This window comes from Neolamprologus multifasciatus, chromosome 13 (genome assembly GCF_963576455.1).
Source record: "Neolamprologus multifasciatus chromosome 13, fNeoMul1.2, whole genome shotgun sequence".
Taxonomy (NCBI): domain Eukaryota; kingdom Metazoa; phylum Chordata; class Actinopteri; order Cichliformes; family Cichlidae; genus Neolamprologus; species Neolamprologus multifasciatus.
The window spans coordinates 5,702,899-5,719,902 of record NC_140451.1 but is presented as its reverse complement, the minus strand read 5'-3'; the positions used below and the strand labels follow the sequence as shown (position 1 = coordinate 5,719,902).

Below are 17,004 nucleotides of genomic sequence, written 5' to 3'. Positions count from 1 at the left end.
AACCCTTCAGCTAGCATATGGCAGGTAATCAGGTCTGCAATCAGGGCTGCACGTTACGCAGGGCCCCGCTTTCAGCACAGGGGCCATTACCCATCTGTCTTACGACACACATGCGCGCACACACACACACATGCAGATACACTTGTATTCGTACAAGCACGCAAACACACAAAAATGGTAGAAGTAGGTACTTGTACACAAATTCATTCTCCACGCAGATGCAAATGCTTACACACACTCCACAAGCACACAGCCTCATTCACATACACAAATGTATACCACTACCTCATCATCTCACCTCTAGAAAATTACCATATAAGAGACTCAGGCTAATGATATTTTCTATGAAATGTGCAGTAACTATAAGTCCCCTGGCTTTTCTAACCATATGTATCATTAATAGGAAAAAGACCTGTGATTCCACAGCTTTATAGCTGCATATGACAAAATGCCTTCACTAGTATGCGGAGCTTATTTAACAAAATCCTTTTGCCCCTCACCTCTACATACCCTGGAATTGTCATTGCACATACACACACACGCATATATATATATATATATATATATATATATATATATATATATATATATATATATATATATATATATATATATATATATGCAATAGCTCAGGCATATGGTTCCATCATCAAATATAAAGTGCATGCAAAGCCTATTAAAAACAAAAAGACAGGGAACCCTAATGGCATGACCCAGAGTAGTTTTTGGGGATTTTCTTTTCAAATGTCATCTAACTTGTTTAAAATGATCACATAAAAAAGAAAAAAACTATATGTTAAATTGTAACACAGCAGTCTAAGCTGGACTCCGTCTCGAGTACACTCTGGGGGTTTTAAAGAAAGTTTAAAGGATTAGGTATGTATTCATGCTTGTCAGCACCTGTCGTACAAATGGAATTAACGTACTTGCCTACATACTTTGTGTGTACCTGGAGGACCACAAACTACGTTCTCTAGAAGCCAGTCAGCAAAGCCTTATCCCTGGGCAACAATCTTTCCCGGGAAGCTCAGAATTCCAGCAACACCTGTAGGATAAATAATAACTTTATTGTTCAGCCAGATTTGCGCTTGTGAAGAAATAATTGTATAAAATGAAGATGATATTATAATTGTATCATTATTTCATATTATAAAAACACACGTTACAGAGTTCCCACACAGCATAAATAACTAAATAAAGACCGCTATTATGTCTTCGTCAGTGTGACACTCTAATCACAATACATTTTTCAGTAACAAAGTAATGGAAAGCATTATTGTACTATAGTCCTTACACCACAGTTACAGTTATGTTGTTTCTTGCATTATCAAAGTATCTTCAGTTATCTGCATGCAGCATACTTTTTTTCTTCCTGCACACAGGAGGAGGAATATGATGGAGTGGAGATTTGGCATTGCTTGTTTGTTTATTACACAAAAAGACAAGAGCGCGATGACTGAGGGCAGAAACTAGTGTATTATGCTGCTAACACAGTGCTGATTCCTTGCAATCATCTACACATGCTACAGCATGCTAACACAAAGCTAGCTAAAAGTCCAGAGCAAACATGAAGTTGAGTACATGCAGACCCCAACCCAGCAACCAGAGCCTCAACTTCAGTGGCTAACAAAAGCAGTGATGACTTTCTGTTTCTATTGTAGCGTCATTATGGTGATTGCTTTAAAGTCTCTTTGTGCTGGTTTTCATTTTTTCTTTTTAATTTGGCCTTTGGGTTCATACATAAATACTAACAGACAGATCATATGTGTGTCCTCATTAGTATTGAAGCGTGGGACTTTTATTGTTAACCAGTAATTACAAAACAGTGCGTTTCAGGACAGTTTACTGAGTAATAATAAAGTAATACGACAAGTACCGAAACAAATGACTTTCACTGGTGAATAATTAAGTAACGTATTGATGCATGCTCAACCATCCAGATAAGTAAATCTCCAAAAGTTGATTCTAAACGCTACGCTTTTGGAGAATTAAGTTATGTACTGCATTACTTAAACGTAAAGGTAAAGTGTAATGCACTACTTTTTTTGACTAACAACGCCAACGCTGGTCTTTGCGCAACATTCAAGTATCTATAATTACTATTGTAGCACAAAAGACCACAGCTATCTGTAGATAGAAACCTTAATATTACACTAATAAGTGTAGGAAATTTGATACCATTATCAGTGGGTTTATTTGAATACCCTTACTAATTAGACATAATAAGACCTCAGTCTGATATTATATAACCACCCCAAATTAGATCCAGTGGCTCACTTATTATAAACCTGTGAAGATCTACTTTAGTCTTTTTCAGACTATCTGAAGAGTAACTTATGGATCCAATTTAGCTTTTGGCCTCCCACCAGCAGATCAGAAGATATTGCCGTTGACACACATATTATGCCTGGCTGCCTGTTGTGTTTTAGGATGAAATAAGATGGCCTATGTGAAGCTCATGGGCTTAATGTGACTGGCGTACAGCTGTGCAGTCCAGAGGTCACAGTTACAGACAGGAGGGTAAAATGAAGAAGGTCTGTTTCCTTTGGCAGGCACGGATGGAACTTCCAAAACTCCAGCCAGAGACAAAAGAGACATTTCAAGTCAGCATAAAATATTACGAAGCCAGTCCGTGGCCAGCCAAGACAAAAGATAAAACATGGTTGTCACTAAATACAACGGTGCTGACAGGACCGACCCAATCTGGCAACTTGGATGGAAACCATTACTTCTAACTGGACTGGAGCTTTGAAGATTGGAGGGATCTTGTGGTGGGAGTCCGCCCCCCCGCCCAACCAGCTAGGCACCTCAGCAGAATCCACCAGTACTCTGTCATTTGTACAGATGTCCAGCCAAATAGTATGCGCACATGTGTTTGTGAGTGTGTGTGTGTATGGGGCATCTTTCCTACGCACACAAATCCACAATGTACATACGCATTCTCTACCTCGGCTCCCATGTTTCATCCTCCCCGCTCTCCCCGTGTTGTGTTTGTTGAGCTCTCGGGCCCAAATCCATTATTACCTCCTGAAATGACAACTCATTTCCACAAATGTAATCCTTTCCCTTGCCTGCATGAAGCTGTAAAGTAAACACAGTCTTCTCTCCAGAAAGCAGAGAGCAAGGAGGGTAGGGACACGCCACTTCAAATTTGCAAAAGGGAACTCAGACCTGTGGAGTGAAGATGATAAAGACTAAGAGCATTTGAAGGGATTTATTCCAAAGCACCGCAGCGTCTACAGATATACTATATAAAGTACATACATAAAGCTTGTGGATAGTAGAATTTTCCACCTTGAAGTGTCCACTTTAACAAGAATATTGATCTATTTCAGAGTCTGTGTCATGGTCCCCGGGTCTTGGGCCCACGTTTTTGAAGTTTTATGTGAGTTCGTGGAATGATTTAAGAGTTCTTTCCTGTTTTGCCTTGCTGCTTTAAGTTGATCTCTGTGGTATTTCTTAATATGGTCAGCACTTAGTTGTTGTTAGTTGTAGTCGATGATGATTTTCTGGAGTTTGTTTTCAGTCAGAGGATCCCTCTGCTCCCTCTGTCCTCGTTCTGTCCGTCCATTAGTCGCGTGAAAGTGTTTTTTTCTTTTCCTTCAGTGTGTGTGAAGTTAATCTTGCTCCCCTGTGTAGCTGTGGCTTACTTCCTGTTTTATTTTGGTAACAGCTGGTCTTTTCTGTCTTGTGTCTAATTTTACTTCCTTTGTCATTTTCTTAATTAGTTTCAGCTGTGTATTTTGGACCCTGGTGTGTCCATTGTATTTAATTACCTCTAGTGTATCTAAAGCCTCAGACTCCCCTTCACTCACTGTCAGTGTCTGTTTCTCTTTTCTGTTTGCCATCCCTGTGTATTTTAGGCTTCTATTAGAAACATTTTGGATTATGATGGTGGACTTTTGTTTCCTACCTAAAGTTGTGTACATGTGTTTGCGTCTTATTTCTACCAACCTTGGACAAAATGTGGAACACATCTTGAATCTAATCCTATCTGTGTCCAGTGCAGAGCAACTGGTGTGAGACTCGTCGGCCTTTCTTCTCTTTTATCCAGAAAGGACCAATTATCCTAACGGACTGTATTATTCAAATTTAGGGCTGCAGAAATATTTCTAATAGTAAATTGTCATGGGGCACATCCTCAATTTGTCTGAACAACAGTTCAGACAGAAACCATCAAACGTCCCAGAGGAAAGAGGTTTTATTTTTTTTTGCCAAATGCAGTGTTTCCTACAAAAATATTGTATTTTTGGTGGTAGCAGGTCAAGGGGCACACACAAATGTGCCCACACAACACCCACACTTTCTTAAACAAATTAATAAAGAGGCCAAATACTATATACTATTACTTTGAGTCAATAAAATACAACAAATAAGCTGCACAGTGAAATTGCTAAACAACAGTGATTGCCATTACTCAAATCATTTTGTGTGAAGTATGTTGGCTGTAGGACTTTCTCTTGCTTCATTTAGTTTTATTGCCATTGTAATACTAAGAATTTTTGGAACACTTATTAAAACACTTGCAGGTAAAGCTGTAAAAGTAAAGTGATATTGAAACAGTCAGAACGTAGGTTTAAAAAAATATGTTTTTCTAGCAAAATGTAATATGTTTTATGCCATTTATGTGGCACATTAATAATGAGGAAATAAACATAAATTTTTAATCTATAGGCTGAAACTTCACCATCACAAAGAATAAATATATTAAGACAAAAAAACAAATTGAAAGTGTCATAAAAATATTTGTAATTTCTCATCAAAAGTAAACCACCTGTTTACCCTTCTCCCACAGATATAGACCTTTTTTCAACATTGGTCTGTCCTCTTTGTTCAGACTGTAATTGTCATTTCAAACAACCTCTGAATATGGTTTGGATGGTTAGTTTGTCCTCTGCATGTTGCAATATGCAATACGATCAACGACATGATAAAATTTTAGAGGGTGTAGTTTAATGCATAGTTCACTGGTTGGTTCATAAAACTCTGAACTCTGCTTATATTCCTTTCCTGATTTGGTGTGGCTTGTATGTGTTTCTTCAAACCTCCACACGGTAGATATGTATGCAGATATTTGGTAACAATACATTATGTGTAAAGGTTTTAGATTTGAAGACATTATTGGTCATATGTAATATTGCTATAGTTTTAGACATGTTTGTTTTAGCATCATTGTATGAGCTTTCTAGTATAATGTATGGTCATCACAGACTAAAATCAATGTTCATTCAATGTTATTTGCCTGTTGCAAACTTTATGCAACAACTCCATTACAATTTATTAATGTCAGGCCATTTCTTTAAACCTTCTAAGTTGATAATAGTAATTGATAGGCAAACAATAATGACTTGAATTACATATATTTGTAATTCAAGAATTACATTTAAAAGTCAAAATGTATTATTTGCTTAGGCAGTAATTAATACATTAAACTTTGCCATCTATTTTTCATTTTGGCAAAGCCACATTCAGGGCGGTAGTGTTATCATCCAATTCTCCTGATGCTTGGTTCATTAGGAGCGCTGAACTATAGCTGTCTGGTGAGCCGCAGACATGCAGCAAGAACATGCACACTGTCGTGTGTGCCTGCAAAAAGCTTGTACTTTGTCAGCATATTGCAGTTTAACCCAATCTACTGTCAAATGCAGTAGCTTGTTAAAACTCCAACCTGATATTTTTCAGAACACAGCAGATCCATATACTGAGGCATATGACCCAGTGAAAACAGCCTAGTGACATGGTCCTTATCTGCAATAGCTATTGCAGGTCTTGCCCCGTTTGGCAGCCTCAGTGAACCTCAGTGTAGGGTAGAAGTGTAGTGTAGGTAGAACCAGTTCTCACTCACTGCACGCAGTTGTTAAAGTGGCCCTACAGCTCTGCAGAGCTCCAGCATGAAATGGGATGGGAATTTAGGGAAAATTGATTCCATTATCAATATCACTTATCGATTCAATTCCTTATCAAGGGTTGACGTGCCAGTCTGTGTATGGAAATTAGCACCAACTAAATCAGCATCTGTTCCTTAAATGCCCACTATTTTACACATAACTGATGTAGCAAATTCTGACTTCCAACAAAAAAGAGGGTTTATGTCCTGTTTGGGAGGTTTGCTCACTGCTCCATGCTTCTTTTTGGCTAGGTTAAGGCTCTATTCACTCTATTAACCGGCTTAAAATATGAAAATATAGGCCAATATCCATAATATCGTTCTTTCCAGTGTTAACATTTCAGAATAAAAAAGAAAAAAAATAACCCTGAGAGGTTTTGACAAAGAGCCCTTTATGCAAAATTTATAATAAGACTGCCCTCAAACTTACTTGGACAGGTGCAACTTGGCAAAAGCACCAAAGAACACGTTGAAACAAGAGCTGTACCTGTCACATTTCAGAATGGTAGAGGGAAAAGGCTAAATTAGACTAAATTAGAGATTTTAAGATTAAAGATAAATTGGCTTTGGCTGCCCAGACATATCCAATCAAACCTGTTCTGTATTATATAAAGAGACAATTAAAGGCAGACATGCTTATAGCTTCAAAAGGCAGGCACGCGGGTGCACACACACACACAAGCTACATCAGATAAACAAAAAAAGAGAAAATCAGTCCTCCATCAGCGTGCCCACCAATCCATCCCTTACCCTCAGCCACATCATATGTGACTGGTTTAATCGCAGGCCAATCATTGCCAGGTCACAATTAATAAAAGCCACAACAGCCACAAATAAACAAGTCCAAATTGCTGCCTTAATCGAATGATGCAAACATTGGTGAGTTACAAAAGTTCACTGCCGCCACTGACAATTTCCTAATTGTATTCACTCATTCATGGCAATTTTATTAACATGGAGCGGATGTCTTCTGCCCTTCCACTGTCACAGCACCAGGGATCTAATTTCATTATTTTCCACAAGATTTGCTTGACTACTGCCGCCATGCTAGTGGCGCACCACGGCCAGATGTTTATGCTATTTAAATGAGGAAGCAAAGCCTGTTGGGTAAACATAATTAAAGAAAGTTGAAGCTTTGTTTTTTTTTTTTAACTTCTCTTCCTTGCCCTCTCTTTGTCTCCCTATCTCTCCTCCAAAGTCTCTCTCTCTCTTTCTTTCCTAACTTTTACTTCATTAGACAAATTTCAATTAACATCAGAGCCACATGTTTCTCTGAGCAGGAGAACGAGAGCTGCACGGAAAGGTGGGCATGCAGACAAGTGTAACACAGTGGACAGTGCACACACAGTGTATGCACAGATGCTTTAGCCTACAATTAACATGCAAATATGCTAATTTTGCGCACAAAAACACAAACACAAGTGAGTGTTTTCTTCGCTGACCGCTTGTTAAAGCGAACCGGGTGACTGGGATGCTCTTGAATCATTCACAACTCTATTCCTACCTGTGCACCTGATGAATCCAAACACAGTTGACCTGTGGCCACCTCTGCGGGTGTGTGTTTATTAAAATCATCACCCAGCACAGCCCAATCACACAGGCATTACTGCCCACGCCTGCTGCATGCTAAATAGGAGGAGAGACACAGAGAGAAAGAGAGAGGGTAAATTAAATCACTCATGTCATGGTGCTAATAGGCCAGGCTTGCGCTCTGTGTAATTCCAGGCTGGAGCTACAAAAAATAAGTTGGGTTAAAAAAAAAAAAAACACAGAGCAAGAACATTCTAATAGGGCCAATATCACAGACAGTGTGTTACAAGGGGTCATTACAAGATTATGTAAACCAAGAGAGCACATTTCCATGCCGTGGTCATTTACATGTGATTATTGCATCAGAGTTATGCAGCGATTATACGGGGCTCGCCTCAGACATGCCAAGCCATATACACACAGGCTCAGGCTGTGCACACACACACACACACGCACACACACACACACACACACTAAATTATGTCAAGATTATAGAAGGGGCTTGATCTTGAAAATAAAAGCAAACTCACAACAGCACCTGTCTGTGGCCTCTCTGTTTAGACTGAGGATTTATCCGCTGATGTCCCGTGTTGCGGCATGAATCCAGGGACACCCTGCTCATAAAAGCCTTCATTTGAACTACCGTAAGCAGAAGAATTCATTTACCCCGTTTGATAGAAAACGTCCTATCCGCCGCCTGCATTACTGCCCCAGTATTGCTGGGGCTTCATGGCTCAAAAATGCTTTGGTGCTCCAGTCATACAAGCACTTTTTAAGTATGCAGCACGCAGCACATTCGATACCCTTTAGTGCACACGAACTGAGTAGCTGTCAAAAATACAACAGGCATCTCAAGTAATTATGCAGATTTATGCAAAACATTAACAAGAAGAATTAAAGGCACAAATGAGGTGGCTACACTTGAATTGTTAAGATTATGAATAATTACCATGAATCTTTTTGCTCTTAATATAACTTGTTTTTGATAAACAAAGCCTTAATTATCGGAATACTTTGGAGGATTCTGGTGACCTTCATTAATCTTAGACAACAAGTCTCCGGTGAGACTTGAGATGAGGCCTGTGTACGTGCGTGTGCACGCACACACGCATGTGCACACACATATAGGGTAAACACGCATGCATGGTGGCGCATATGCTAACTAGCCACTTCAGCCCTGGAGCAAGCAGACAGGCAGGTACACCTCCTAGTTAAGCCAAGAGAGCTCCTCACACTCCCCGGTGTGTCCCAGTATGGTAAGCCAGGAGGACAGATGCACAGGCGCACACATGAAGCAGGTGACTCAGATGCTCCTTTGAGAATTGGCAGCACCAGGTCCTTCACTAATTACAATTACATCTCACTTCCCTCCCCTTTCCACTTTCCTCTAACTTTGGACATGAATATTCCAGCAGAGCCATTGTGCATTGGACACGCTGCTCAATATGTCCCATAATTAAAAGCATGATGTGCGAGATGAAAATACTAAGGGCGCCCAACTCTACTCACAGCTCGCTGCCACCGAGAGAACAGAGAGCAAGAGATTTAGATTTTTTTTTTCAGTGCCTAAAATCATATGCTAGAAAAAAGTTTTTTTGTATTTTCAAATTTTTTGGAATTATTTTACTGAAAAACTTGAAGCAACAGGAGGAAGACAAATTTACGCGTAGTGCTATGAAAAAGTGTGAAAATTTACTGCTGTTTAAATTTCCTGCATATTTGTCACACTCACATGTTTCAGGGCGTCAAGCAAACTTTAACATTAAACAAGGATGACCTGAGAAAAGACAATATATAGCTTTTAAATGATGATTTCATTTATCGGGGACCTACATGTTCCCATGTGAAAAAGAAATAGCTCCTAAAAATAATAACTGATTGTATCAACTTTCAAGCATTTCCGATACCCGGCAGTAAGTCTTTCACGTTGTTCATCCCACTCTTCTTTGCAGAGTTGTTTTAAAGGATGATCTGAAAGGTCGTGCGAACCGTTATTTTGTTTTTCTTTAGCCATTCACCATAAATGGTAAATGGACTGCTTCTTATATAGCGCTTTATACAACTTGCCTCATTCGCCCATTCACACAAGCACTTTTTTCTATTCTCTATGTAAATGCTTCTGTCTACCATTCACACACTTTTATACTCTGATGGATGCATCACAGAGCAACTTGGGGTTAGTATCTTGCCCAAGGATATTGGGCATGCAGACTGGAGCAGACAAGGATCATACCACCAACCTTCCCATTAGTTGGTGACCTGCTCTACCACCTCGGCTACTGCCATCCCAAGCAAAGGCGGTGGGCTTGCTTACTGCATTTCAGGTCATTGCCCTGGTGCATAACCCAAATGTATCTGACCTTTAGGGAACACATTCCGATTCAATAATTTCTAGTAGATAGCAGAGTTCATGGTAACATCAATTATAATAAGTCGTCCAGGCCCTGAAGCAGCACATCAGCTCCAGACCATCACACTGCCACCACCATGTTGAAATGCTGTGTTAGTTTTATGTCAGATGAACAAACCGTCAAAAAGTTCACCTTTTAGAAGGTTTGTGTGCAAAACTACTCCACTGCTTTCCTCTGACATGTGAACAAGACCCCGAGACACTTTGATTTGTTTACTTACGGCAGCAGCTCATCCCCGAACAGGGACAACGTTTTTATACCCACCCCTTCACACACTGCTGAAAACTGCCCCAGGGTGAGCTGAAGGCCTCCACCTAACAAAGCCAACAGACCCACAATATCTGGAAAAAGAGATGATATCTTGAGGCCAGCAAAGTGGAAACCTGCAGCTACTTGGCTTTGCTTTGAAGTTCTTGGAAGCCACTTGGCTACACTTAGAATAAGTAACAAAGGCTTTCTTCACTTCTGGTGTCATGACATAGCTGTCATGGTGGGAATTACCACCATTCACCTTGCATCCTCGGTGCTGCAAAGTTCTGCCAGCAATGGAAGATCTTAGACCAGGACCTCTGCTGGGTGCTCCCAGTGTATCATTATATATTGGGCATGATGGGCCTCTTCAGCATCCTCACCTAATCCAACCCACCACCAGGTGGTGATCGTTTAACAGCTCAGCTCTTCTCTTCAACCAAGTGTTCATGACACATGACCACAGATCTGATGATACAATTACAAAACCAACAAGCAACCGAAAGTATCCAAGTATCACATTCACTTATGGTCAAATATGATGTTTATGGACATACTGAGAATTCCAATAACAGAACAACACTCAGGTTCAGATCTTGCAGGCTGTTCCTTCCAGTAACACCACTCCACGTCTGATTCACATTGCCAAAAGCCCTGTCACGGGGAAGCAAACCTCAAACTCTGAAGATTGCATTGGCTCCACATCCTGCTTCATCCTGGTTGTAGCCATGGTTCAATTGGGATAAAGTCCAACCTTACCCCTAATCTGTTAGGGCCATAGTTAGGTTCATGTCAAAGATCAAGACATATGACACCTGTCCTACTCAGTGACCACTAAAACATTATTTATTTCTTCATGAGTTCCTCAGAAAGGTTCTTTGTCCCTCTTGGAAAGTTTCTGACCAGGAAGCAAGAAGAGAAAGGCGATATAAGCCTAAAGATTAAAGTCATTTTACGTAGGGTTGGATACAATAACTAAGTTAGACAAATGTTCGATTTTAGCAAGTAGCATGATCCTGAGGTTCAGCTCTATCAAATTCCAGAACCACTGAAACTAAATATGTTACGGCACTGACAGTACAAAGACAGAAAACAATTATTTTTTGTGCATGTTATAAATCACATTGTACCAACTGTGCGTTTGGCTTCAGAACTCTGCTAATGCTCCAATGAATATGTAATCATCAATAATGTAATCAGCATTTAATACTATGCATATCTAATAAAATGAGATTAGGTTTGATTATCTCGTGTGTTAATCATAGCAAGTGATGACTCCGCAACTTCTGGTGCTTCAACAATTAGGTCTGATCCCAAGAGTGTCTGACACCCAGGGGTGCTGCCAATCAAATCTCTGTTCATTGTTTTGGTTTAGTATCTATATTGTTTCTATTTATTCCCATCTACCTAATGAAATGCACACACGCATCTAAACACAAACACACACTTTCTCATAAGAAACCACAAAGAAAAGCTTGCTACACACACATGCTGTTTAAATATCATTTGGCCAAATTAAGCACAGAAAACTCTCGTTCTCTTTCTGACCTATCACAGCTAACTTTGGGTAAGAGATGGGACACACTCTGAACAGGCTGCCTGACACAGCGCAAACAGAGGCTGAAAACAGATAGATGACGGATGAATCAATAAACCCCAGTTCTTTTTTGTATGGTTGAGCTTTTCCAATGTTTTTTCTACAGAAAGTTTAACTTCCAGTTCAATGTTTTTAATTCTAAACAAACATAGTTTCAGACACTAGAAAATGTTAGATATCAAACCAGCTTTCCCAGAACCGTTCTGGCCTTACAGTTCTTCTCATCTAAGAATTCCTTTTGGCTTGTCATACAGGCGATAATTCCATATAAGGAGGTAGATCCGAACTCTAAACAGGTTACTGACAACCTTGAGGACATTGAGAAGTTTACATCAGATCAATGTGGATGATGCACCTCCACATTACTACATGGAACAAATGTTTTTTCCATCCGTCTTTGTTTCTACTAATTCTCATTTGTTAACCTTTTTAATGGCTAATTAAACAAATCAATGGCTTAAGTATCATGACCTGAAAACTACTGTTCACGTAACGATAGAGTCAGTGTACATTAATCCATACAGATTTTCAGAAAATGTTATTCAACTATCAACAGTTACTTTATAGTTTGATTTAGTTCTCCGAATGGGATCTGAGACAAAATGAAAAGTTGAGAAATCCATCATATTTTCATGTAAACATTCAAAGACACTTCTAGGGTAGACATCAAACTGAAACAGAATAGCTGTACTGCCAGTAGTAACACTCAAGTAGATCTCATCAACTCATTAGAGCAGCAGTCCCCAACCTTTTTTGCGCCACGGACCGGTTTATGCCCGACAATATTTTCATGGACCGGCCTTTAAGGTGTCGTGGATAAATACAACATAATAAAACTAGTACCGGTACCGAAAAAAATAAGATTTATTCATAACACACGTGAAAAGACCAAGGGAAACCGAGTAACCCAGAGTAACCGAGTAAACAAAATAACGCTGAAAACCGATAAAAACCCTGAAAACTATACATTTCACACCTGAGCCCCAACTCTCGCGACCCGGTACCAAACGACTCACGGACCGGTACCGGTCCGAGGCCCGGGGGTTGGGGACCGCTGCATTAGAGGCTTGATCGACTAAAGCTTGGGCCGTTATTCACCTGTTATGAATCTCCTGTACTCCCAGTATTGTTTTCTGAAGAGCTAAGATAACATTAAACCATCAAACTGTGTCTGCACTAAAGGTCAGGCAGACCAAAACTTTCCACTACCAATTACAACCGGACAGAGGCACAGCGTATAATGTGAAATATTACTGACGAAGTCCACAAAATCATGTTGCATGTTACTAGAACATCTGTTTTGTTTTTTAAAGCTAGTTTTTGGTTATTTCAGTAGGAGAACAATTTGGAGCTAAAACTATGTAGTTGTCTTTGGGTTAAACTGAGAAGTTGGGATTGACCTATTTCAGTATTGCCATAGCATCATGAAATGCTACCAAAGGCCGCCTTTGGCTTAAAAATAAAAAACAAGACGGAATGATAATTAGATGACCTTGGAGCGAGCACAGACTGCTTTTGGGGGGAGCTGTTACTTCCCTTTGTGTTTTCATTCGCATATAAAAGAAAAACACTTGTGAGCGGTAGAAAATGTAGCACCTGACCAAGTAACTCCTATTCATCATACAAGTTCAAACCTCTACAAATATGAAGGTTGATTTTTCTCACTATGTGGCTGCATTTTCATTAGATCTGAACTTTAAAACCCAGGTTTTTTAACCTCATCAACTTTGTGCCAAAACTGGAAAGCAGTGGATCACTCCGTTTCAGATTTGATCGTTCAGCTGATTAAAATGTTGATGTATTAAATCCACATGGTCTCTGGAATCATAGTGTAAATCTCCTCATAATGGAGTTATTTGTCGAGATTGCTCCTCTCATGATCATCGTCAAATGGAGGTCACTCTTTCCCTGTCATTTTTATTTATAACAACATCACTGATATGTGATAATAAGCATATGGAGGCATGGAGCATGTTGGAAATATTTCATCTGAGCATATGTTTCCATAGGCACTGCTGCTGGACCGAGTCGTTTCCTGGGATGTCTTATGAGATGATAGCTGCAGATGCCAGGTCTGTGTGACTGCTCTGCTGTCCCTAATAACAGTAACTCTAACAGTAACTCAGGCCTGCTCTATTGATCATGAAAACAGAGCATCACTCATCTAGAGGAGAACAAAACAAGCCAATATAGCTTTCAAATGCTTTACTGCCCTCTAGAAAACATCAATGCTGGAATATTGGCCCAGTTTACATAAAAGAGCAAGGCGAGAGAGAGAGAGAGGAAAGAAAAGATGGCCGACGTTAAGCTGTTAGTCAAGAGAGCCAGATTTACCGTTTCTATTTCTACATTTTCCCTCTGCGGATCGATGGAGGAGTCAGTTCATTTTCTCTGACATCAATACTGCGGAGCCCGGTACAGTTCGCTCCCCTCCAACTGCCTTTCATCCTGGCCACACTGGAGCTTGTAGATGCTGTTAGGCCAACGCTCGAGGTGGCGGCTGCCCTCCCCAACACGGGATCAGCTCTGGCTCACCTTACAATGCTGTAACCTCAGCCGGGTGGAGGACAGAAATGAGGGAGAGAGGAGGATTTTTTGAAAAAAATAGCCGACCTCTCCTGAGTGGTTTGGGGTGATGTCTACCTCCTTTTGTAGTTAGTTACTGGAACTTTCCAAGACCTTTTTCTCACTTCCCGCTCAGCAGCAGGATGCTAAATGTTGGCCCGGCTACTGCATTTCCTGCCCTGGCATATGTTTGTGAAGGTATCTGGTGGGGGAGCTGGAGCTTTTCAGAACTCCTTTGGAAGTGTGTGTTGCCCTCACTGGCAGCTCTCTACAGCCCCCCACCCCCTCTAACCCCAGCTCAAACCTTAAAGCAGCACAGGGAGAGGAGGCTGGCCTGAATCACAGCGCTAAGGGGCAGCCCCAACCTCCATCTCAGTACCCTGACCTCACCTCCCGCACGGGGGGGGGGGGATTTGGTCATCAAGGACGCCTGTGGAGGAATGGAGAGGGAGGATGGGGGGGGGCGGGGGGGGTACTTGGCAGGCAACTTTAAAAATGCGGTACAAGGTGCTTAAAGGAACTCATGCCCCAGGACAGAAGCACTAAAGTCTGTTTATGTGACTTCTGCTTGATGATCATGTTCCCTTTTTTTATTTTATTTTTCCCCTTTTGCCTTGTTTGATTTTTTTTTCTTTTTACAAAAACTGGGCACATGCGCACTCAGAGAAATCAATGCCTTTAATAGGTTTGAAGTTTCTCTTTGCTGACGGTACAGCAAAATCCAAGCATCCAAAATGAAAAGAAATCTTTCGTCTTTGTTACATTAGGAACAAATTGCTGTCACCAGGATTTAAAGTTGCCATACATGACACAGAGTGATCTCTATGGCCTGATTGGTCCCTGGAAAAGGGCCAAACCTGGCCTACTAGATGACAAAGTGTGTAAATAACAACAAAAACATGTATATATTTTAGTAGAAAAAAAAGCTACTTCTAAATTGCTTTTAAGAGGTGATTTTTTTAACCTTTTATTAAACTATAATTTTAATGTTTTTGAGAACCTGCAATAGAACTGATCAAATGAAACTTAATTGCAGATAACTGTTTATTTTTAATTTCTTTTTGGGGAACAAAAAACATATTTATTAATGGGCCCAAAATGGTTTGTATGAAAAGAAGATCAGTACTATACTGTACAAAGATCCACTCAAGAAAGTCTTTGTTATAATCTTAGACCAGGACATGGCTAACTGGGGGACTTGGGGAGAAACTGATTGACTTTGAAATAATGTATCTGTCCATCTTTAAGCAGGCAATTAGCATGATTAGCAGAATGCTAAAAAATATTATCAGCTGAAACAGTATCACTACAAATCAAAGTAAAAATAAAATGTGGGGTTTTTTTCCAGTTCAGATGAATTATCATAGCTGTATTTGTGAAAACTAAAAAAGAAAATGATTATTTCAGCAGTTTAGCTAAAATTCATTAGTGCTTTTCTCACGAGCGCTCTCTGTTGCTCTTTTGGCTGAACTGCAACAAAAACAATTTCAGATCAGCTCTGTTTACATGGGCAGAATCTGGAAGCTTGAATAAACACAGTGCACTTCATACAGAAAGTGAATCTAGACTCACAGTTTAAAAATGTTTTCCACTTCATACTAACACTTTTCTTCAGATTGCCTAACGTCACATGCAGAATCTCCTCTTAGGGTCTACATCTGTGCCTGAGCAATAGAGCCAATGCTCACGTATCCCATAATCCACTATGTAACCACAGAAGCTTATGTACAACATATTGCTGAGACTCTGACCCTGGCACCTCCTAATTAGGCCTAAGTGAAGTGTTGTTGTTGTCTTTGAGCCCTTCTGCCCTTGCCTGCAGTTACCTGCTCCGACATGGACTCCAGAAGGAACTGCCATTCAGTCTCCGGTGTGTTTGCGACACACAGACACACACACACGCTCTATAAGAGTCTGTCCCTACCTCCGGGCAAACAGATGGAGGCAGCGCGGATGTTCACAAAAAAATTGGAGTCCTCGGAGTGGCTGTGTTGTCACTGCAGCTCGTGATTTTTATTCATATGACAGAAATCCGGTGTGCCGACTTTTACTACAAGGACACAGAATTAAGGTTTGTTTTTTTTAAGCATAAATCTGACAGTGATACACCGGAGCCCATTCTCCTAATTTTCCCGACAACGTGGTGCTAGTATTAGCATGGACAACAAAAACAGAATTAGAAGAACATTTCCTCTGTCAAGACTTGAAAGACTGTTGTGTTTTTTTTTGTTTTTGTTATTTTTACTTTATGCACACTGCTGTCAGTGTGAGACAGAGGTTACATCCAAAAATAGACAGGAGTTTTTTTTAGTAAGAAACAAATAATACAGCTTGTGCTTTTGCTAGAAAATAGAGTCAAAAAACATCAAAAATCATGTGCATCTATATTTAAATGGACACATTTTCCCTGCCTTTCTCTCTCGCACGGGCAAAAATCACACTTTTCAGTTTCCCTCCACCCCCCTTCATTTGTGAATTTTGCCATTACAGAAAGTTGTGTGACTGTGTGTGTGTGTGAGAGAGAGAGAAAGAGAGAGAGAGAGAGAGAGAGAGAGAGAGAGAGACTGCATGCAGTTCATTTGTAAGAGAGCCGCGACCTGACAAATGTATTCGGCTCCCAGCAGCACTGCCAAGCCCCAAAATTCATGTAAAACACCAGTAACTCCTGGTGCTTTTTAAAAAGGGATCGGCTGATACAGGATAATGATGGAGACTTCAGCTTGATTATAGGAAACCATCCCCATCAAATATTCCATTCCCTTTTT

General features: G+C 40.3%; 1 protein-coding gene across 10 annotated transcripts in view; it reads right to left on the bottom strand.

Annotated features, from left to right (window-relative positions):
* Window positions 1-17,004, bottom strand: part of LOC146504921 (uncharacterized) — a 483,966-nt gene that overhangs the window by 403,281 nt on the left and 63,681 nt on the right. For 6 of the 10 annotated variants that reach the window (XM_085183493.1, XM_085183490.1, XM_085183494.1 and 3 more), the window contains exon 3: window positions 939-7,513. Coding sequence is in view for 2 of the 10 variants with exons in the window: in XM_085183488.1 (XP_085039614.1) it covers window positions 7,392-7,513 (122 nt within the window). In the remaining 8 variants the exon portion in view is untranslated. The remainder of the gene's footprint in view (window positions 1-938; window positions 7,514-17,004) is intronic. The other 4 variants (XR_014877737.1, XR_014877738.1, XM_085183488.1 and 1 more) reach the window with 1 other exon arrangement.